Here is a 23631-nt window from a genome sequence, read left to right as displayed (position 1 = left end):
AAGCAGGCGTCTTCTAATTTCGTGACTGCTGTCACCATCTGCAGTGATCATGGAACCCAAGAAAGTGAAATCTCTCACTGCCTCCATTTCTTCCCCTTCTATTTGCCAGGAGGTGATGGGACCAGTGCCCATGATCTTAGTTTTTTTGATGTTGAGCTTCAGACCATATTTTGCGCTTTCCTCTTTCACCCTCATTAAAAGGTTCTTCAATTCCTCCTCACTTTCTGCCATCAAGGTTGTATCATCAGCATATCTGAGGTTGTTGATATTTTTTCCGGCAATCTTAATTCCGGTTTGGGATTCATCCAGCCCAGCCTTTCGCATGATGAATTCTGCATATAAGTTAAGAAGAAGAAGAAGAGTTTGGATTTGATATCCCGCTTTTCACTACCCGAAGGAGTCTCAAAGCGGCTAACATTCTCCTTTCCCTTCCTCCCCCACAACAAACACTCTGTGAGGTGAGTGGGGCTGAGAGACTTCAGAGAAGTGTGACTAGCCCAAGGTCACCCAGCAGCTGCATGTGGAGGAGTGCAGACACGAACCCGGTTCCCCAGATTACGAGTCTGCCGCTCTTAACCACTACACCAAAGCAGGGAGACAATATATAGCCTTGTCGTACTCCTTTCCCAATTTTGAACCAATCAGTTATTCCATATCCAGTTCTAACTGTAGCTTCTTGTCCCACATACAGATTTCTCAGGAGACGGATGAGGTGATCAGGCACTCCCATTTCTTTAAGAACTTTCCATAGTTTGCTGTGGTCGACACAGTCAAATGCTTTTGCGTAGTCAATGAAGCAGAAGTAGATGTTTTTCTGGAACTCTCTAGCTTTCTCCATAATCCAGCGCATGTTTGCAATTTGGTCTCTGGTTCCTCTGCCCCTTCGAAATCCAGCTTGCACTTCTGGGAGTTCTCGGTCCACGTACTGCTTAAGCCTGCCTTGTAGAATTTTAAGCATAACCTTGCTAGCGTGTGAAATGAGTGCAATTGTGCGGTAGTTAGAGCATTCTTTGGCACTGCCCATGCATATCAGCATCCAAAAAAAGGGAGAGGGAGTAAGCTAGGGGAGATCCAGTTCTTAAAACACTGCAACATTCTGATCCTACTCAGATTGGTATTTATTCAGAGCAAAAGTCGACTAATTTAGATGAGCATGAGGGCAGTTCCTGAAAACAAACTTTTCCATGTTTTGTGCGTTTCTTTTTAAGGAGGACATCATGACAACTTGATAGAAGGCGGTGGGACAAAGTTTGTCTGCAAGCCAGGAGCCCGAAATATCACAGTCATCTTTCACCCGCTTCTCAGGTAACCCCATCCTACTGCTTTGTGTAGCATGAGTGTAAAATGCAAATATGGAAAATATACATTTATTTATTAGGCTGTGTTCAGACATTCGGTTTGTTATAGCAAAGCTTTGGGCTGTTTCCAGTGGTGCAGTGAAACCATATTGTTTCGTATTGTGTATAGAATTCAGAATCTTGGGACCCTCTGTTTCCTCTGGAAAGGAAGAAAATGTCAAGCATCTACTTTATTACAGCTGTGACATTGGCTTGACAGTGTGGAGGAAGTCACTGCTGAAATCTCAAAAGCCAAGAGGGGTGTGCTGAATAGGATTTCTGATGGTCTGGGGTTTCATCATGCTTCAGCTTCTTGCGCCTCTCCATAACTAGCTGAAGTAGACTTTATTGTGCAAACAATTCAGGCAAACTGGCAAAAAAAAAATCCTGGGATATAAGCATAGGCTGACTAGTATTAATTATGGTTGACACCTGTGTGGGTAAAATGAACCATGTTAAAGCCAAGAGAATTTACCAAACAGAAAGGCTAGGGCAGGATGCTCATAAAATTGCACCCCACTTCAGTTTTCTTAACTACATTAATCTACATTGTGTAGAATCTGACATTTGTTCCTATTGAAATTCCTTCGTTAGTTTTGGCCCAATTCTCCAATCTGTCCAGGTCATCTGTGTTCTGTGGCACTGGCTACCTCTCCCAGCCTGGTGTCATCTACAAATTAGATGAGCATCTGCTCAATACCTTCATCCAAATCGTTCATAAAGATGTTGAACTACGGGCCAGAACAGAACCCTGCAACTACTCACTTGTCACTTTTTTCCAGGATGACGAGGAATCATTAGTGAGCACTCTCTGGGTTTGGTCATTCAACTAGCTACAAATCCACCCAACAGTTACATCGTCCAGCCTACATTTTACCAGCGTCTCTGTAATAATATAATGGGGAGTCAAAAGTCTTACTGAAATCAAGATACGCTATGTCCACAGCATTCCCTTGATCCACTAAGTTTGTAACTCTATCAAAAAAAAAGAAGAAAAAAAAGAAAAGAAAAGAAATGAGGTTTGTCTGGCATGGCAATCCATGCTGGGTCTTAGTAATCAGTGCATCCTTTTCGAAGTGCTCACAGCCCAACTGTTTCATTATCTGTTCTAGGACCTTTCCTGGTATCAATATTAAGCTGACCGGTCAGTAGTTAGATCTTCTCACTCCACTTTTGAAGATAGGGACATTGCCAGCCTCCAGTCCACAGGGGCCTTACCTGTTCTCCAGGAATTCTCATAGATTATAGACAGAGGCTCTGAAATTACACCCACAAGCTCCTTTAGTACCTTTGGATGCAGCTCATCAGGTCCTGGAGATTTTAATTTATTTAAAGTGGCTAGGTGTTCCCTTACTACCTCTTTTTCTATCTTGGGCTTCAAGTCCCGTCTTGCATCGTTTATTATGTTATCAGCAGGTTGGGCACAGCTTTCCTTTTGGGTGAAGACAGAGGCAAAGCAGGTTTGAGCAGTTCTGTCTTCTCTCTGTCACTGATTTTTGTGCCTGAAAGTGGAAGCCAGGATTGGTTGCCAGATCCATGTTTTGAACAAATCTAATCTTTCGAACAGAACTTCAGATCAGTACCAGTACAATGCATAATGGCAGAAGCAATGGAGACAAGCGATATAGGACAAAACTGGGAGGAAAGCACAAGAACAACGTCAGATGGCAAAATTTGTTATTTACTGACCTGGGAAACAAACCTGCTGCTGCCTAGTAATTGATGATAAAAATAAAATTAATCATCATACTGGAAAGTGGAACTAGGGAGATTAAACTTGAATGGTGCTCTAATAAGCTTCCCATTTCCACCTTACTTAGCTCAGGTATTTGCAGGTTCCAGCAGCCCCTGATGAGTTTTCCAGCTGAGAATTTCTAGTGTATTTAAATAATTGACACACTGCTTCCAAAGGCAGAGGGGCCTTCATTTGCAGTCTTGTAAAGTTGGAACCTGTTTATCAAGAAATCAGCTTACCTTGCAGCGGCTGCAGTATTCGCTCGCTGCTTATTAATCATAACTGGCAGTGAATGATAAACAATTTGCTACAAGCCACAACTAAACTTTTCCCCACTCTTGATCAATAATAAATTACATTGTTTGCTGCCAAAGGGGGTCAAGCAGACAAATAAACCCGGAAAGAAAGCTATTGAGTTTTTAAGAAGCTGAGAGAGAGGGAGGGAGAGAGAGAGAGTGCATTTGCTGCAAAGTTCCCAGGAAAGTTGCACAATGATATGATAGAAGCAAGAATGGGTCAATGCAAAAAGGATGATGCATCATAACCATATAAAGTCTATTGCTCTTTGCCATAAATCTAACAAACACTCATCATGTACTCTATATCGATGCAGACAAAATGTTCTTAAACAATAAAAAATACATGAGCTCACATATGTAAGCCGTGTGCATGAATGAAATGGGAAATCTTCCCAAAGATCCAACTCATGGATTGCAGTTTCAGGATTTCCTGTGGCAAAGCAATGACCGCTGAGAGCACGTTAGGTTTGTAGTGCAGACATGTCATCTGTGCGGAGGTTGGGATAGCAGCCCCTTGACATGGCCAGATTGCAAATGATTGACCAGGGCTATGAAGAGAATGGGCCTCAGCAAGAGGGTACAGCTTGCAATTAGTTGGAACAGGGCAAGGATATATGCAAGCAAGATAATGAAGCGTTTGAGTGGCAGGGTGGATAGTACCATTGTCAGCTGCAATGGCGGCAGCATCTGGAACAGTTGCAAGTACTGAAGCAGCTGAAACATGAGAAATTGAAACAGCACGGTGGTGCTGTTGGATAGCCTCAGTTGGTGCCTGTTGCTTCCTCACCTGGACATTTCTTGGGGAACTGATAGCCTTAAATGGTTGGTGGGCCAGCATGGCAAGGATTTGAGACCCAGCACTTCCAGATGCAACCAACACACTCTCCTCTTCAGAGATCCCTAGGAAGTTCCTTCCTTAAAGATGATATTGGATGCAGCAGCTCTCCTGTGATCTGGACTCCCCAGCTCAGAGACACTGTCAGATCAGTTCAGGGGCCGGGCTGTGAGAGTCCAAGTCTTGTGAAAGAACTTGAAGGAGGGCTGGGTGATGACCTGAACAACAGAGCAGAGGAAATTGTGCTTATGGGAATAACTAGAGAAGAAAGTGCTGCTATTGCAATCACATCCTTCTTGTGGTCAGTCAATGTGAGAACAGGATCCTGGACTAGACTGGCCTTTGGCCTGATTCAGCAGGGCTGTTGCTATGCTCTTATTGTTTGAAACAGCACTTTCTTTTTGTCTGCTCTGAAGCTAGTAACAGAGACGGCAGAGAGTAGCAGGGGATCTCCAAGGTTGTGGTCAGAGGACTTTCATATCACCTGCTGCCTGATACTTTTTTAATTGGAGATGCTGGGGACCTTGTGCATGTGAAGTGTGTACTCTGCCATTCAGTGATGGTCCACTTTCTGCATAATTTAAAAAAAACCGCCAAAATGTTCACATACATTACATTATCTTACTTCTGGTTACAACAATCACTAGGATGAGCCAGGACTGGGTGTGAGGTCTGCAGCCATTGAGTAGGTTCGTGGCTGGGGAAAAATAATGCCCCAGGGACTTTCTTGGCCATACAAAGAGTTGCTACACCCAAGTGGTCCCGTTGTAAAATTTTTTAAATAATAATAATTGTTGCATGAATTAGAATGTGCGGGGCACCATGCTTGGTCCTCCTCCTTCTCCCACCCCTCAGTGCTTTTAAAGCAAGGGAAGCGTTGATTTGCAAGCCTACGTGCCTTGTTAAAAACAACAACGAAGCAACACCAGTTGACAAGCAATCTGTTTAGATTCCTTGTGTTTGTGAAGTACTTGCAGCTAATGACTCTGATGTCAATAAACTCTTGCTGGCTTAGAGCGCATTTCATAAAATCATCAGCCACCGCGTTGTGACAGGAAAGACGACTGTTAGGGAAACGCTTTCTCCAAAGTGACCGCTTCACCGCGGCGTGTAGTTCTGGCTGTTCATCTTTAGCGTTTCTGTCAGCTTGTCATGGGCGATCAGATATTATCTTCATTGCTGACATTCAACAAGCGTGTAAGGCATAATGAAAACTTCCTCTCTCTCCTCCCACCCCCCTTTCGCCTCCTCCCCGCCCCAGCCTCTGTCAAACACAGATGACACATTTTGAATAGCAATTTTCATGACACACTTTGGTTTCATTACCAGCTTGATGGGTAGGCAGTGGAAATAATGTGTGTCATAAAAACGGTTAGGGCAAGATTTACGACGGAAAGATCTCTTCTCATTGTACAATACGCTTGTCACACGGGGAGGAAAAAAGATGGCATTTGCTACATCTTAACCTATTTTTTTTCCCTTTGCCAAGTAGCACATCAATAACTGCGGGGGAGAGGAGAAATGGTTTTACAACAGAAGCCCTCCTACTCAGGCTAGACTTGTAGTGGAGGCTGATAGAGAGGAACAGGCTTAGAGTACAATGGTGTCTTCAGTGCGATGCCTCCAGCAGTATCCATCCAGGCAAGAAAACTGGCTTCTTTCCGTGACTGACACAGCTACAGCTGTTGTTGTTGTTGTTGTTCAGTTGTTCAGTCGTGTCCGACTCTTGGTGACCCCATGGACCAGAGCACGCCAGGCACGCCTATCCTTCACTGCCTCTCGCAGTTTGGCCAAACTCATGTTAGTAGCTTCGAGAACACTGTCCAACCATCTCATCCTCTGTCGTCCCCTTCTCCTTGTGCCCTCCATCTTTCCCAACATCAGGGTCTTTTCCAGGGAGTCTTCTCTTCTCATGAGGTGGCCAAAGTACTGGAGCCTCAACTTCAGGATCTGTCCTTCTAGTGAGCACTCAGGGCTGATTTCTTTGAGAATGGATAGGTTTGATCTTCTTGCAGTCCATGGGACTCTCAAGAGTCTCCTCCAGCACCAGAATTCAAAAGCATCAATTCTATGGCGATCAGCCTTCTTTAGCTGCAGCTACTGTGCTACAATGACCAAGTGCTGCATCGGTAGGAAAGACTGAGAAGGATGTTCCAGACAGTGTTCTACAGAGGGCTGAAGGGATCCTTGTCTTGTGGGTGAGAATGTAGATTCAGGTGGTGACAAATTTCAGCAGGGAAATTACTATGTTTTCCGCCTCCTTCCTCCGGTGTGGCATTTTTTCCAGAAGGAACAAACAGGGCTGTTTATCTCCTGCAACTGAACTTTCCCCCTTCAATAATTAGAGTGTTTGTGAACTTTCTGTTGTTACATCACAGTAATTCAGCCAATGACTAGGGGGGCTAGCAGACAGACACAAGCCATGATTTCTATGTGTGCGATTTTCAGAATGTGTACAGGTAGCTCACAAACATTCTTGATACTGATGGTTTTAATTGTATTTTCATTGCTTCTAATATTTCTTCTACTGTATTTTATTACTGCTAGAATTCTATGGGATGCAAATGGTAATGCAACATAAGAATTATATTACATGTATTATATTGCATTATGTAATACAACATATAAAAATACAACATAAGAAATAAAAGAAGCAATTGCACAGGTGGTCTGTTGGGGGGAAAGGGGGTGGGAACCACTGCCTTAGACCATTTTCTGGTCCCATCCTTGAAAGTACATACATTGCAAGGAATTATGCCTGCAGGGCAACAATAATGGTACAGTGCTGGAAATCCAGAACTGGGGAGCCAATAGAGGGGACCTGTTAAGAACTAGCATCTAAAGAAAAAATGACCAGCAGCATAGGTCTCTGATGGATTTGAAACTAAGATTCATCTACCGGTACTCCATTATTGTTGTTTTTCAGCTGTGGCCAGCCAGATACTTAACACAGAGATACTTTAGTGTAACACAGACTGCAATCTCAACACTACATATTGGGCAGTTTGTCTCATTAACATCACTGGGAACAACTTTTGAGTAATCCTGCATGTCAAGGATATATCAGCCTTGCTATGGCCAATGGTCCTCATTGTCATGGTACCCTGCAGGTGCCAATCCTTAGCCTACCAGTTCTTGGGTATAAGTGCTCGAGCAATGGTTCCCAAACCTTTCCCACATAGAACACTTGAAAATCGCTGAGAGTCTCGGCAGACCGTTTCTGCCAGTTGTAGCAATTGTAATGTGCTGTCCTATATGCTGTATGGTTTATAATTGTATTTTTACAAACATATTGTGGACCACTTGCATGAAGCCCACAGACCACACAGAACACAGTTTGGGAAGCCCTGTGCTAGAGAATAAGGTCAACACAAGCACTCCCATCTGTAAATATATGAATGAACACAAAGCGTTGAAGCTGTATCTCTCAACCTTTTATTGGGAACTGCAAGCCAGAAATGGGGAGTGGAGGGATGTGTTGGCTCTGAAGTAGACAACCTAATTTCCAGCAGGACAAGTGTAATGCACAAAGGCCCAGATTAATTACCAGCGTTTAATGGGGCTCACTTGCATGTAATAAATGAATAGCAGATATTATTTTCTAACGGGCAAGTGGTTCGTTGAAAGGAGTTGATTCATGGGAATAGATTTTTACAAAGTTATGAAAAGCTAATTAGACATCCAGCCTGATGAGGAATACACACACATGATGTTTCCTTGATTAGATATTGTGGGAGGTGCTGAAGTATGAAAATTAGCACTATGAAAGAAGTTTGGTCACTGTCTCTGTCATCCATTGAAAGCCAACATCTGCTCAGATGCTAATATTCTAGGCAGAGGGTGGTGTTGCTCTGTGATTGCACATTTCCCATTGGTGGGAAGGAAATGAGGTTGACCAAAACCTGTGAGCTGCTGAGTGGGCTAAGGAATCTCAGTCTGGCCAGCAAGCTGGGTGTAGCGTTTGTTCGACACCGATGAGTTTTCTTTTTGTTGGTTTCAGCTGCCGTTTGAAAGGCACTTGGCTCTTCAGGGTAATAATAATTTTACATATGCTTTATGGAGTATGTTTATTACCAGACAATTGGATAACAGATGTCTGCCGTCTCAAGGCTGGTGGAGGGAAGGCAGTGAAGGAGCTGTAAACAGGAGGGAGAGGGGTGGAGATCATAGCGTTTCAGACTGTGCAAATGCTGTTAGTCCTAATCCTTTGAATGCTGGGTGCCAAGGCTGCTAGGATATCAGTATCAGCCACACTTCATTAATATCAGGCAGCAATTAAAAATGGTTGCAGGGAAGGGAGGGAAGAGCAAAGGGGCTTATTGGCCTGAAAGCAGTAGTTCTATCTAAATCACTTCGTTTGTATGTCACAAAAGGGTGGAGAAGTTAAATGAGCCTGACACCCCAGTTTTCCTCTGTCTTGGAGGAGACGGCATCTGTCAGGCAACAGACTGCTTGGATGGAAAGCTGATGGTGGTACATCCATCACCGACTCTTGGATCGCTGCCTCTGATTTAGTGAGGGAAGGCTAAATAACCACCAATATCTTGTCTTGGATAAACTCAATGAGTGGCAGGAAGCTGCCATCTTCAGGGGTGTTAACCTGCTGGATGAGGCCAAGAAAGTGCCCCTCAGAGTCAGAACAAGCAGATCAAAGCAGACAGTCACACTTGCTCTGAAACCCTCATTTTGTAATGATCCAGAACTGCTTTTAGGGAATCAGATTCACAATATTTTACATTTGGGGGACCCTGAGTCCTTCAAATGTAAAATGACAGCTTTTATTTCACATTTCTTGCCCTTTAAATGCTGATTAAATGTTGATGGGTTTAATTTTTTGTTTTTGTTTGAGAGACCAGAGCAACCTCTGTTGCATCATAGTGATGTAATAGCAAAGGATGGACGTATTTGTGATAGGTGGGGCCACATGCCAGAGATTCTGCTCTGATTCAGAACACACTGAGCATTAATTTTAATTTTTTCAGACAGTGAACCATTTGTAATAACTGCAACTTATGTTATTTCTTCAGTATTCCTTTTGTTCTGTGGGGAGTTTTTTTGTCATATGCTGTAAATGTGGGGCTTGGCATGCAGAGATGTCATGGCCTCTCTTGCTGCCATTGGCTTAGCTGTGCTGTTGTCACAGAGGGTCATTACCCAGAAGAGCTTGAGTGATGAGTGCTCAGAGGGATTTTGAGACATTAGAACTGGATTTTGAAAGTCAATGAGAACCTTCTAAGTATTGCTTGTGTGTCATGAGCTTTTGGGTTGGTGTGGATTGGTTGAATTCATTCGGAACCTTCAGGACAGGGCTGGTTAACCCTTTTTCACCCAAGGGCCATATTTACCCATTGTAGACACTCTGGGGCATGTACTCCAGCAGGGGATGTAGCCACCTCCCACTTTCTGTCTCTCATTGCAGGAATGTTCTGGTTCTCTGTAGAAGATCAGGGGAAGGTGCTGAGGGTTCAAACAGGTGCCTCCAGATTGGGCACAAAAGGTTCATGATCACTAGTGCAAAACAAAGCAAATGGTCCCATGGTGACATAAACTGTCAAAAGGGGTTGTATCTAATTTATTGTTAAGCTAAAGTCACATAGTGTTATACTTGCTCTGCTGGCAAGATATTTTCTGCCTGCAGAAAGCTGTTGCGCAAGGGAACACAGAGGCATGTTGTTGGTGAATTTGTTGCACAATAGATTGCACAATCTGTTGTGCAATGAGTTTCTGTTAGCTCAACAGTTGCACAACGTTAAAACTTACCGGTACCTGTCCACTAGCTTTAGAGCCCTTGTACTAGTACACAGAACGTTGCAAAGAGCCCATGTTTAGTGCTTCCATCTGACCCCCAACTGCAGCCCCACATGCAACTTTAGACAGTCTATGGGAGGGAGCAACAGATGTTAGAACTGGATCATCTATTTTTTTGTTTACTCGTTCTTCTGGGTCTCCACAATTCTGTGCTGTATATAACCGAATTATAAAGGACAAATTAAACAACAAAACAACTGAGAAAAAACCTGACATTGTTAAGAAACAGCTCATTATACAATCAGTGTATGGCCTGCTTCATGTGCCACATTACAGTAAACCATAGTTAAAAACAAGCTATGGTTTAATGTGAATGTGCAAACCAGGCCACTGTGTTCATTTGTGTGCCATTGTTAATGCTTTATGAGAGCTGACAATCCTGTTGCACATGCCTTATTAGAGGTGACAGCTTATGAAAATCCTTCAGGTGAGGCTGTTCATTTCCTCCGACAGCCAATAAAGCTCCCCTTCCTTCCGCTGACACATGAGCACCTGGAAGCAGCAGAAACAAAATCCCCTTTCCTGTGTGATGCATTTGTCTTCTTCCCATCTTGTCAGGGAAGGTGCTACATCTGATCAGTCAAGTTTGGATTTTGCAAAGATGTTTTGTCTGCTCTATAAATCAAGACAGCCCGTCATCAGTCCCCTCTCTCTCCAGCTCTCTCCCCAAACAAACTTGGTGCAGAACTAAACAATATACACATTTTGACACATCCGATAATACGAGTGCCTGACAGTCATATGTGGCATTCAAAGTCTTGCCTGGTAGCTCATAAATGTAGAGTGTTCCGACATGGTGCACCAGCCACCAGAAAACAATTGAGGTTGCAATGCGTGGTTAGTTTTTCTTTGTGAAGCATTTTGCAGAGAAGTCCCTGAGCTTAACCCTTTTGAAAAAAGAAAGATAAAGACGATTGCTTTCTGGTAGGAAATCTGATGTTTCTCAAGCTTATGCTCATGTCATCTATAAATCATGTTGAGAGAAAGTAACCTTATAGAAAAGCCCTTATTTCAAACAGAAATATAAAATTGTTGGATTCCCCATATGGTCATTTAGAAAATTAGTGAGAGATTTTTCCAAGGAGTCACCTCACCACCACCACCAGTCATCTTTTCCAGTAGGGTATACCCATCATTCAGATTATTGACCGCTGTCTCATGCTGACAGCTTTTAGGAGCCACAGGTGAGAGCCAAGTGCAGGGTGGGGACCAAAGGTGGACAGACTACCCCAGAAAGAGCACAGTGTGTCCCACGCCAGAGGTACCAGTCCCCTATAACACACTATACATATATTGGTCAGATATTTCCAGATCTTGCATAATGAAAAATCAAGAATTGTTTCATAGGCTTACAAATGGAGCACTGCAAAAAATAATAATAATTGTTAAATGCTTGATTTTGACGTGAAGGTTCACATTCCACAATGGTGAATCATTTATCAAAAGACCAACCACCATTAGCAAAGGAAGTTTTATTCACCCTGAACAATATTCTTTGAACTCAGATGCATAGGTATCTTTTTGGCACTACAAGTCCCATAGTGGTCCAGATTTCTCAGCATCATGTTCTATTATCACAATGATGTTCTGCGAGAAGGCACTTTATTTAAAGTGTGCATAGGTGTCAGGTCTGCGTTAGGGTTGCTCACGAGTAACCAGGGATGAGTCTCAACTGTCTTTTAACAGTTTATTGGTGCACACTATTTACAGTGCAGAGAACGTGAAAACATGACCGCCCTAGTCGCTCGCAGAATCCGGAAGTGCCAGTTTCCGGCTGCGACCCCAACATAAGAATTCGACAAGTACTCCCGCCCTGCTGAAGGCGGTTCCCTGACAATAGGAATTGCCCTTTTAAAGCTAGGGATTTGTTAAATCTGTGTAAATTTCTCTTACACACTCCACACCAAAGGGACTTCACTTCTGATATCGCTTTCTATTTTCTCTCAGTCATTTACCTGGCTTTGCTCTTTTCCTGCAGGTAGTGTTGCCCCCCCCCCCTATTTTTGCTGCTATTGGGAGGCAGGATTCTAATTTACAACAAACCTTTTATCTCATTTTAACCCTCCTTTCAATGTAAAGTCAGGAATACAAGTCAGGGTGGGTGCAAGAACGTTATTGACAATTGAACCCGTTTACAACTTCATCTAATGGTAACTAACATTATTTAACTACTGGTAACATGGGTACCTCCTATCTCATGTTTCCGAAATTATACACCACCTGATTGGGTCTACATATACAAAGAAGCAAGATGACGGTTACGGTGCCTGGGCCAGGCCAACGGTGCCTGCTGCATTATACTGTTGAGCTAAGTCTTAATTAATGAATGTATCGAAGTGATGAGATGAAAGGTGTCAAAACACTCGCACAGCATGCAGTTTCTAACATCATGCTGGGTGCATAAATGCTTTGGGGCCCAGCTATGTAAAGAACAGGCTAATTTTTTTTGCTGAAGCTTTTGACTGAGGAACTGAAGCTGCAGGTTTAATACAATATTAGGAAAAATTTCTAGACTCAAAAGCCTCTTGGCAGTGATGAATGCTTCAGCATTGTGTTCAGTCGTTGGAACCAAGTGGCAAGAAGACACCCACTCACTGCTTGTTTGTGCCATTTTCCCAGTTCACCTTACATTGCCTAGGAAAGTTGTTTGTTTAATAATAATAATAATAATAATAATAATAATAATAATACACCACTTTTCCCCCAGACGGTGACTCAAACATAGAACAATCAATCATTATAATACATTGATAGAATTAAAAATATATACATATATAAAATCTGTTTTAAAATATACCAGTAATTACAATAAACAAAAACAGCATGGCACCATCTCTTTAATTACAAGCAGTCAATTCCCAAATGCGTGTTGGAACCAATAAAGTTTTCACCTGCCGGCAGAAGGACAGCAAGGAGGGAGCCAGTCTAGCTTCTCTAAGGAGGGAGTTCTGAGGTTGGGGCAGCCACCAAGAAGGCCCTCTCCCACATCCCCCCAAGTGTGCCTGTGAGGGTGGCAGGACTAAGAGAAGGGCCTCCCCTGAACATCTCAAAAGATGCAAGTTCGTATGAGGGAATACAATCTTTCAGATCGCTTGGACCTAAGCCATATGTAGGGTTTTACTGGCCAAACTGCGAGAGGCAGTGAAGGATAGGCGTGCCCGGCGTGCTCTGGTCCATGGGGTCACGAAGAGTCGGACACGACTGAACGACTGAACAACAAAGGGTTTTACTGTATAGGTGATATCCAGCACTTTGAATTGTGCCTAGAAACAGAGCAGTCGCCAGTGGGGCTGCTCTAGCAATGGAGTCATATGCTCCATATATAACCAGCCCCAGCCAAAAATCTGACTGCAGCTTTTTGAGCCAGCTGATGTTTTGGGGCACTTTTCCAAGGCAGCCACGCACAGGGTCTGTTATCTATATCCTCCCTGTCTTTTTAGATCAGTACAGAGGATGTTGTGAGAAACTTAGATTCCAACACAATTAGCAAATGCTGAATGGGTACACAGAGCAAGTGTCTAAAAGGTGTGCCATTGAGAATGGTTGGAATCATTTTGTGTAAGTGTATTTGCATTTAAGAGGGACATGGGTGGCCAGTGTGGTGTAGTGGTTAAGAGTGGTAGACTCGTAATCTGGTGAACCGGGTTCGCGTCTCCGCTCCTCCACATACAGCTGCTGGGTGACCTTGGGCTAGTCACACTTCTCTGAAGTCTCTCAGCCCCACTCACCTCACAGAGTGTTTGTTGTGGGGGAGGAAGGGAAAGGAGAATGTTAGCCGCTTTAATAATATTTCTCTCCTGATGGGGAGAAATGCGGTCAAAAATTAGGATTGCAGAATCAAACTGGCAGGGAATTTTACGGTACTTCTGGGCTTACCTGTCAAGGAAAGGGAGCATAGTTCAGTAGGAATGTATCTTAATGGAGAACGGCCATTGCTCATTGGTGAAGCACCAGCATCTCAGGCATAAGCTGCCAGGTTCAATCCCTGGCATCTCCAGGTAGCGCTGGGAGAGTACTCTGGGAAGGTGCTGCCAGTCAGTGTAGACAGTACTGAACTAGAGAGACCAGAGACCATGCGGCAACTTCCTAAGTAGCCACTGAAATAATATTATGTGCCCTTTGTCCCGCTCTCATTCATTTCAGTGGGGCTCATGTGAGAGGTTTCTCATCGGCTGTGGCCCAAATCTTGAAGATTCCATTTTAACTTCTTGAAAGAGCTGGTGGCTCTTTATGAAAAGCATTCCCAGAGAATCGCGCTGTATGTGAAGGACCGTAACCACCAATAAACAGTTTTCGTTTCTGTAGGAAGTCTGGCCTGTGCAACACAGCCAAGATTTAATTTGTGAAATGAACCTTTAAATTCAATTGTGCCGCTTGATAGTGGCGACTCCATGTTGTAAAAGCCAAGGAGCACAGTTTAATGTCACTGATTTAGACTTATTTATATTGTTTGGTTTGCTGTATTGCTTTTGAGTTTCTACTCTCTGCAAATACCGTGAAATAAATGAGACAGAGGGATGCAGGAGTGTCACTTTTTTATTTTAAAGAATAACATCCTAAGTGCTACTTCCTAGAACAGCACTTAGAACTAATGAAGTGGGTGCTCTGGGATGCCTTTTAAACTATGGAAGAGCATCTCCTATTAAGTTTTTATATTGGCTTTTCGTAGAAAACCTCTTATCGAATGAGTGTCCTGCTGGGGGAGAACATAGCAGAAGTGCCATTTGTATTGTGACTGTGGCGGAGTTTGCTCCTTGCATGCAGAAAAAACAATATGTATCTGCCTCACTGTTTGAATACATGAGATTCAAACCCTGCAGCATTCTTGACTTTCATGTGCAGTTTGATCTCTTGCCTCTCTGCCCCCATCCCAAAACATAGGCCTCTCCTCACTCTGCTTCCCAAGTAAGGGCTTTCATTCAGCCTCTGTTTACAACCTTGACTTCTCCTCTTTACCCATCTCTTTTGAGCTATCACCCACCCCAGTTAATTTGCTTCCCCTGTACTTTGCAGTAGTGGCAGATAGGTCTCTTCTCCCTTCCTTTCCTACAGCAGCAGCCAGCCTACATGCCCTGGGAAATACAGTCATGTAACTGGGAAATACAGTCACGACGGCTGCTCACATGCCAAGGATGAAGGCTGGATCTATCTGCTGTTGCCACAAACACCATTGTGGGGGGTGGGTTTTTAAAAGGCTCAGAAATAACCCAACTATTTTCTCCATTTTGAGTCAGAGAGCTCTCTTAGCTGCAAGCCAAATGGCTCCGTTTGCCCGTCAATGCTCTTTAGTGTGTGAATGTGGTTGCACACTTCAAACACATATACTGGATGGGGATGATAATGCTGAGTCAAATAACCTTGGACGCCCCTCAAAATTCTGGTGGTAGGAGCAGCAGCAACAATATCAAATAATAATAAGTATACTACTACTACTACTACTACTACTACTAATAATAATAATAATAATAACAACTGTTTTAGCTGTCTCCCCCCTTCCTCCCCTTCTTATTCTCTTTCCTAGTTAGTTGACAATTCTAGTATGACCCACTGGCCAATTTAAACTTGATAGTGCACCCTACATTGCAGTGCAGCAGCCCTGGCTGCTGTTAGCAATGATATAGCATTGTTGGGTAATGAGGCCAAGCTCTGGCCTGGGTTCCTGGGAAATCTTTAGTATCCTTGCAGTGCTGAAATTGTGGATAAAACGGGGAGAATGCTCTGTCAATATCATTAGTGTGATTATGAAAAGCCACTTTAAAGCCCTCTGGAAATAACACTCAAGTGCTGTGAGAGGGGAGGAAAAAATCCAAAGAACTGCCAGGTCCAGTTTTCCCCTAATAGGTCTCCAGAGCTCCAGGTAAAACTCGCTCTTCTGCCAGGTTTCATTTTGATGAAAGTGACTGGCAGCATTTTCTGAGATCCCTGGTCTAGTTAGGGCCCGAGCAACGAAGAGATCACAGCGCAGAAGATCAAAACACCCCGGTGCACAATGGAAAAGTTTTGAAATTCACCCCACTTTTGTAAGGTTTACAGAGGGAGGGGATAGCAGAAGTTTTCCTGCTTGCACTTCACCTCCGCGAAAAGGCCAGCTTCAGCCTAGAAGCAACTTTCCCTCTTTTTATTTATCATGCACTGCCGTTAAGCTTCACAATTGCAGCCCCAGACCCCTCCCCCGGCCACGTTTATCTTTAACAAAAGAAGCATGGCTGTATTGAATGAAAAGTTGTCTTTGGAAGAAATTCATTTAAAAGACTGTGCTAAGGGCCTTTCCAGACAACAGTAGAGGAAAGGAAATAATTATTTCCTTGAAAGCTGCATCAGGTTCTGTCCTCCCTTGTGCAGGCATGGTCAGAAGCTGTGCAAGGACCGGAGAGCACACCCCCCCCCTCGGCTTTTATTCTTTATTTTTTAATCCTTGTCATATACACTGTGGGCTCCTTATTTATAAATAAAAATAGGCAACCTCTCTTTTCATTCTTTTAGCTTTCTACCTTCTGTCCAACTCCCTTTATTCTACAGATTTCAATTTTCTTGTTAAACCTCACCTCCAAGTTCTTTGCCATATCAACCCATTTGGGGGGCCCCAAATACCTGAATGAGCATATCTCCCTTATTTGCCTGCCCAAGCTCTTGAGGTTACCATTCCATGATTAGAAGAGGCTTGTGTAGCCCTTTTTCATGGTGGCATCCACTGTGGAATGCCTTCCCCTAACAAGTCTGTTGGGTGTAGACAGTTGTCACGTTGGCACCAAGCGAAGATACAGCTTTTAGGTGGCTTTTTATGTTTTCAGTAACTTTTAACATTCTCCTTGATTTAGCTTTTTTTTCAAAAAAATCTTTGTTTTTTGTTTTATTAATGACAGTCCTGTTCTGGGCACCCCAATTTAAGAAGGATGTTGACAAGCTGGAATGTGCTTATCAGAAGGCAACTGAGATTATCAGGGATCTGAAAATGAGTATGTTTAGCTTGGTAAAGAAGAGATTGGGGGTAGGCATGATATCTGTCTTCAAATATCTGAAAGGCTGTCACATGGAAAATGGAACAATTTTGCTTTCTCCTGCTCTGGGAACCAATGGATTCAAGTTGTAATAAAGGAGATTCCAATTAAACATCAGGAAGAACCTTCTTCCTGATGTTTAATTGGAATCTCCTTTATTACAAGGAGAATATTATTATTCTTCCTGGGACCAATTCGGATGGTCCGCCCCCGCCACTTAATGGATCCAAATGGTTTCCAGAGAGTGGTAGGGGATACTTTATCCCATGTTGATGGCCTTTCAGCCGATTCCCTGGTGGCCCGCTGGAATGTGGAGCTAACCAGGGCTATTGACTGTTTGGCTCCGAAGCGCCCTCTCCGGTTGCATGGAGCCCGGACAGCCCCGTGGTTTTCCCCGGAGCTGAGGGCGATGAAACAATCGTTGAGACGGCTAGAGCGCCGGTGGCAGAAAACCCATTCTGAATCCGACCGAACACAGGTTAGAGCTCAACGTCGAGCCTACCAAGTGGCGATAGCGACGGCGAAGAAGACTTTCTTCACCGCCTCTATTGCATCTGCGGAAAATAGCAGCAGGAGACTCTTTCAGGTGGTTCGGAATCTATCGGAGCCACCTTCGTCATCGGGGCCTGGTAGGGACCCCAAGATCTCCTGCAATGCGTTTGCAAAGTTTTTTGCAGATAAAATCGCTCAGATTCGGAAAGAGATAGACTCCACCGTGGGAGCAGGGCCAGGGCGGGAGAGTGCCAGAGTCCTGTCTAGTCCAGTTGCGTGGGATCAATTTCAGTCTGTTACCTCCGAGGATGTGGACAGGCTGCTTGGACGAGTGAAACCAACCACCTGTCTCCTTGATCCTTGCCCATCCTGGCTTATAAAAGCTAGCCGGGAGGGGCTGGGCGATGGGCTGCGCGGGGTGGTGAATGCTTCCCTCTGTGAGGGAGCCTTCCCAGCCCCGCTGAAAGAGGCGGTCATTAAACCGCTTCTTAAAAAAACATCTTTAGACCCGGCCAATATGGCCAACTATCGCCCAGTCTCAAATCTACCATTCTTGGGCAAGGTGATTGAGAGGGTGGTTGCTGAACAACTCCAGGCACGCCTGGAAGAAGCGGACCATTTGGATCCCTTCCAATCGGGATTCAGGCCTCACCATGGGACTGAAACCGCCTTGGTCGCGCTGGTCGATGATCTCCGGCGGGCTAGGGACAAAGGTGAGAGCTGTTTCCTAGTTCTGCTGGATCTCTCAGCGGCCTTTGACACCATCGACCATAACATCCTTCTAGACCGGCTAGAGGGGTTGGGAGCTGGAGGCACTGTTATACAGTGGTTCCGCTCCTTCCTCCTGGGCCGTGTTCAGAAAGTGGTGGTGGGGGATGAGTGTTCAGACCCCTGGGCTCTCACTTGTGGGGTGCCTCAGGGTTCTGTCCTCTCCCCCATGCTTTTTAATATCTATATGAAGCCGCTGGGAGAGATCATCAGGGGGTTTGGGCTGGGTGTTCATCAGTATGCGGATGATACCCAGCTCTACCTCTCTTTCAAATCAGAACCAGTGAAGGCCGTGAAGGTCCTGTGTGAGTGCCTGGAGGCGGTTGGAGGATGGATGGCGGCTAACAGATTGAGGTTGAATCCTGACAAGACAGAAGTACTGTTCTTGGGGGACAGGAGGAGGGCAGGTGTGGAGGATTCCCTGGTCCTGAATGGGGTAACTGTGCCCCTGAAGGACCAGGTGCGCAGCCTGGGAGTCATTTTGGACTCACAGCTGTCCATGGAAGCGCAGGTTAATTCTGTATCCAGGGCAGCTGTCTACCAGCTCCACCTGGTACGCAGGCTGAGACCCTACCTGCCCGCGGACTGTCTCACCAAAGTGGTGCATGCTCTGGTTATCTCCCGCTTGGACTACTGCAATGCGCTCTATGTGGGGCTGCCTTTGAAGGTGACCCGGAAACTGCAATTAATCCAAAATGCGGCAGCTAGACTGGTGACTGGGAGTGGCCGCCGAGACCACATAACACCGGTCCTGAGAGATCTGCATTGGCTCCCAGTACGTTTCCGAGCACAATTCAAAGTGTTGGTGCTGACCTTTAAAGCCCTAAACGGCCTCGGTCCTGTATACCTGAAGGAGCGTCTCCACCCCCATCATTCAGCCCGGACACTGAGATCCAGCGCCGAGGGCCTTCTGTCTGTTCCCTCACTGCGAGAAGCAAAACTACAGGGAACCAGGCAGAGGGCCTTCTCGGTAGTGGCGCCCGCCCTGTGTAACGCCCTCCCATCACAGGTCAGGGAAATAAACAACTACCTGACATTCAGAAAAAACCTGAAGGCAGCCCTTTTTAGGGAAGTTTTTAATGTTTGATATTGTTGTATTTGGTTTCTGTTGGAAGCCGCCCAGAGTGGCTGGGGAAATCCAGCCAGATGGGCGGGGTACAAATAATAAATATTATTATTATTATTATTATTCTGGTGGTAAGAGCTGTTTGACAGTGTATCAAACTCCCACAAGAGGTGGTGGACTCTCCTAAAACTCCCCCCCCCCGCCGCCGCCGCCCTTGGATCGGTGCTGGGAACCATGTGGACCTCTGCCAGTTGTAGCATCTGTAGTGTGCTGTGCTAGATGCTGTGTAATTTTAAATTGTATTTTTGTTGGTTCTTTTACTTCTAATATTGTATTTTATTGCATTGCAATCTGAATTCAATAGAAATCTAAGCAGAACACAATAAAATACAATATGAGAAATAAAAGAAGCAATAAAAATACAATTAAAAATCAATACGAATACTGTATTTAATTCAGACACATCATGGACCACCTGAAAGGCACATACCACAGTCTGAGAACCTATTTTAATTTTTATTGTCAGCTTCCTCTTTTTTATTGGGTTGGCATCTAAATGCCATAAATAAATAAGGAAATGTCTGAATTTGAATGTTCCTACTTCTTCCACCCCACTTTCCCCTATCTGGGCCACAACTATTCTAACACATACAAATGTGATATTAGGTCCAGACTCCCCCCCCCCAAGCTGCAGCACTGAAGCCTTTTAAGAAATAATTGTGAAAGTCCATCCATCACACCCTTCTGTCCCCCACCCTTCCATCTTTGAAACCAGGAGAGCAAGGACTTGACAGTACAGATATGTACAGAGCCTAATAGGCACGAATCCTGCTCCAGCTGGAGCTGGCATGAGATAGTGAGCCCTGCATAAGGGCATGTCAGTGTCACCTGAGGACATTTGCGACGGCTTTCCCTGTGTTTCGTGGCAAGTCCCAGCAGCTCAATGCCAACAAAAGTCAAGCTGTCAGAACTGTTTGGGATTGTCACTTCAGAGACCTTCATCGGGGCACCCTTGTGGAATGGCCCTCTTTGTTGAGTTGAAGTAACTGGGACAATCAACCTTAATGCCTAGGCGACTGCAGCTGGGTGTCTGTGGCTCTGAAGTTTTGTGTTTTCCTTTCTTAGATACCATGTTTTGGTGTCACTCGTCTGAAACAAAAGAAGGACACAAGGAGCTGTGCTTCTGCAGTTTCATTTGGTTAGAAATCCTCAGAACTGTTGGATGTACCTCTGCTGAGTACGGCTTGTTAGTGTGATTCATTCATCACCCTCATTATCGGGATTTCTTGTTTGCAAGCTGGTGTCAGAACCAGAAAGGCAGAGGGCAAGCCACTGCCAACCAAATCTTTGCTCCTCTTCTGTAGCCATTATCTTGGTTACTTTCCTGTGTATAGTTTAGTTCTATTCAGAAACAGTTGAGCCACTAAGATGAATCTAGCTAAGGGAAAAGAGAGAAAGAAGTGCACACAAATAACTTTGAGCCTGACCTTGGACTGATTTCCTCCCCAGATTGGGGGCTTTAACTTTTAAAAATATCCTTATCATAACCCAAAGTGGTGATGGGACATCCTCGCTTTCTATGAGAATCCTCTGCACACAAGCCTGGCATGTCACAGGGCATTAGCTGTTCAAATTCTGTAGTTCAGCCTGGCAGGTCCTCTCCCTTTGGCAAGCTCCGTAGTGATCCCTCCTGCAAAATAAGGCATTGGAGGGGAAGGGACATCGTGAGCTTCTGTGGTTAGAGGGCCTGTCGCTTGAGCAGCATGCTGGGATGGTCATTGGCCCAGAGGGGCTTCGCACTGAGTCTTTGGAAAGCCTTTACATGGTGACACTTTGGGTCTGCCAAGAAGTCCATGTTGTTCAGAGACGAATGGAGTGCAGCCCTTTGAGGCACGAATGTGGTCAGTTCATGTGGCAATGTATGGCAGGAGGAGAGAGAGAGGCCTCTGCACCCTCCTCAGGCCACTTGGAAAGCGCAGCTGCTGTATGTGCTGGGAAGACCATCAGTTTGAGGCACTGCTGCCTCTGAGGCCTTTATAGTAACTTCATTTCAAGTTATGCTTCCCACTCTCCAGTTGAGTGCTTGTCAAATATAAAGCAGTACATTGAATTTGGAGTTGATCGCCACTGCTTATGATGTTGCTGTCCACTTGTGTCTCTCTCCACACCAGTCTCTGTATCTTGCTTGCTGTTTCCCCACATGTCTGAAAGAATTCGCTCAACCCTTAAAATAATAAAAATAAAAAGAATGAGAAAGTAAAAGTCTGCAAAACTGGTGAAAGAATGGAACTCTTCTTTATGCATGTCCTTCCACAGGAACTGAGCTTCGTGCTTTCAGTACCACAGGCTCAGTTTTGCATGGATTCTGCATTTACATGATCTGCATCCAAAGCGTGGGTAGCTTATATGGGTAACTTATATTCAGTTACCTATCTATATGAGTTCATTAGACATTCAAATATAAAGTAACAGCCTTGTAGTTCTTGTTTCCTTGGCTCCTGTTGGGCTGGACTGGGGTTTCTCATTACACTAACTTGAAGGCTGGCATGGAGTGACTTCTGGTTGGTTTGGCTTCCATCTCTGAAATAAACATTCTTCTGAAAGTTGTGCACTCTTTGGGTACCTCTGTCATTCTTTCTACAGTCGCCATCTTTTGCACCAGTGGCCCTGTTCCAGCATGCCTCCTTGTTGGTCAGCTGACAGTTGGATCCAAAGTATAGCTTCTGGTCACAGTGGTGCACCAAGAGCTTTGTGGGACCTCTGTGGGTTGGGGTTGCCTTCCCTTTTAGAACCTTAGAAGTAGACAGTTGCTCATTTCACTTCTGAAATGGTGAGTATTGATATTACATGCCCCAAGATTTGTTTGACATTTGTCAATATGAGGCTTTCCATATTGCCCTCAGGATGTGTCTGTCACAAAGCAGTGAATATGATGTTCCTTCTGCAAAGGTCAAAAAACAACATTGTTCTTTGACATTTATGGCGCCTTCAGATTCACGTTCAGATAGCTGAAGAAGAAGAAGAGTTTGGATTTGAGTGACAACCCTCTAACTGCCAGGAGCTGGATGGTGGCAGGTGGCTGAGTCGTACCATGATCAACCTATTCTTGCATGCACACTCTGAAGTTTCTGGTGTTGGCTGCTGCTACTTGCAGTACTTCCACCTACTTAAACTGGAATAGGCAAGGCATGAAAAGTGAGGATTTTTCAATGCTGCATCTGAACTTCTTGGGAGCTACATGTGCTGTGAGGATGGCAGCACCGTTGAGATAATGCCTGACCTTCTGGCATGGACCCTTGACTAGCTGGCTTGCCATTAATTGTCTCTCCAAAGCTGATATCACAGGGGCTGTTCAATAGACTTATTAGTGGGAACTTTATTTTCCTCCTCATTATGTTCGTAATTCTGGAATGGCGTTGTATATCAAATGTAGAGGAAATCCAGGGAATAGCAATGTTCTTGGTGAGAATCCACGTGCCAGGAGGTATTGGCATTAATATACACAGTACCTTCTGAATTGCATACAAAGCAGAGTGTGATCTGACACACTTCTGAATAAAACAAATGTTGGAAAGGACACGACCCAATTATCTTCCTTTTCTCTTGGCATGGGTAGCCTTTGGGCCCTTGTGACTTGATTTTTTAAAATAAAAAGCATCCAATATTGCCATTCATCTCAGGAATTTCCATAGTTTCAACAGTCAGAGGAAGAGGCTAGGAAATGTACCTGTGGCTCATAATTATCTGATGATATGCAAATAGCATCTCCCAGGTAGAAAGTCAAATATTCACTCAGGAACCTTGACTGATATTGATAAATCTTAACAAAACTTTGGTTAACCTAAGACTGTTCTGGTCCCTAGATAGGTAGTAATAACTTGTGAAACATTAGTAGATATTTAGCTTTGACTTCAAACTTATTAATCCCAGTCCCTCACTCACTCATGTTCTTTCTTCCTGCTGCATAAAGTTGATGCCTTTTAGTTCAAGGGCAAAAATGGAAGAGGAAAAAGTTTGTGATGAGCTTGTCTGTATTGAATTACAAAGGATAGACTTGAAATGTTAATTACATGCAAAGAAGAATTGAAAATGAAGTGGTAGGATTTGGAAAACAGGTTTCAGGGGAGCTAATATTTTCTCTCCCACCCTCCTTAAACAGATATGAGAAAATAAAATTTCATTGTCAAGTGTTGAAACTGAATGCGTATCGGCCTATCTTGAAAGTGCAAGACAGATTTTCACAACAGATTTTTAAAAAGCAAATGCACAGTGTTACAGAATTAGTAGAACCAC

The 23631-nt window shown here is 44.3% G+C and overlaps 1 protein-coding gene across 1 annotated transcript in view; it reads left to right on the top strand.

The window, feature by feature from the left end:
- The window catches only part of EXOC4 (exocyst complex component 4), a 360306-nt gene that overhangs the window by 180350 nt on the left and 156325 nt on the right, over window positions 1-23631 (top strand). Inside the window, 1 exon segment of the mRNA XM_033162287.1 lies at window positions 1209-1305. Coding sequence (XP_033018178.1) covers window positions 1209-1305 — 97 coding nt within the window.

The sequence above is a fragment of the Lacerta agilis genome, chromosome 10 (genome assembly GCF_009819535.1).
Source record: "Lacerta agilis isolate rLacAgi1 chromosome 10, rLacAgi1.pri, whole genome shotgun sequence".
Taxonomy (NCBI): Eukaryota; Metazoa; Chordata; class Lepidosauria; order Squamata; family Lacertidae; genus Lacerta; species Lacerta agilis.
Note: the sequence above shows the minus strand (reverse complement) of the source record. Positions and strands in the feature narration are given on the sequence as shown.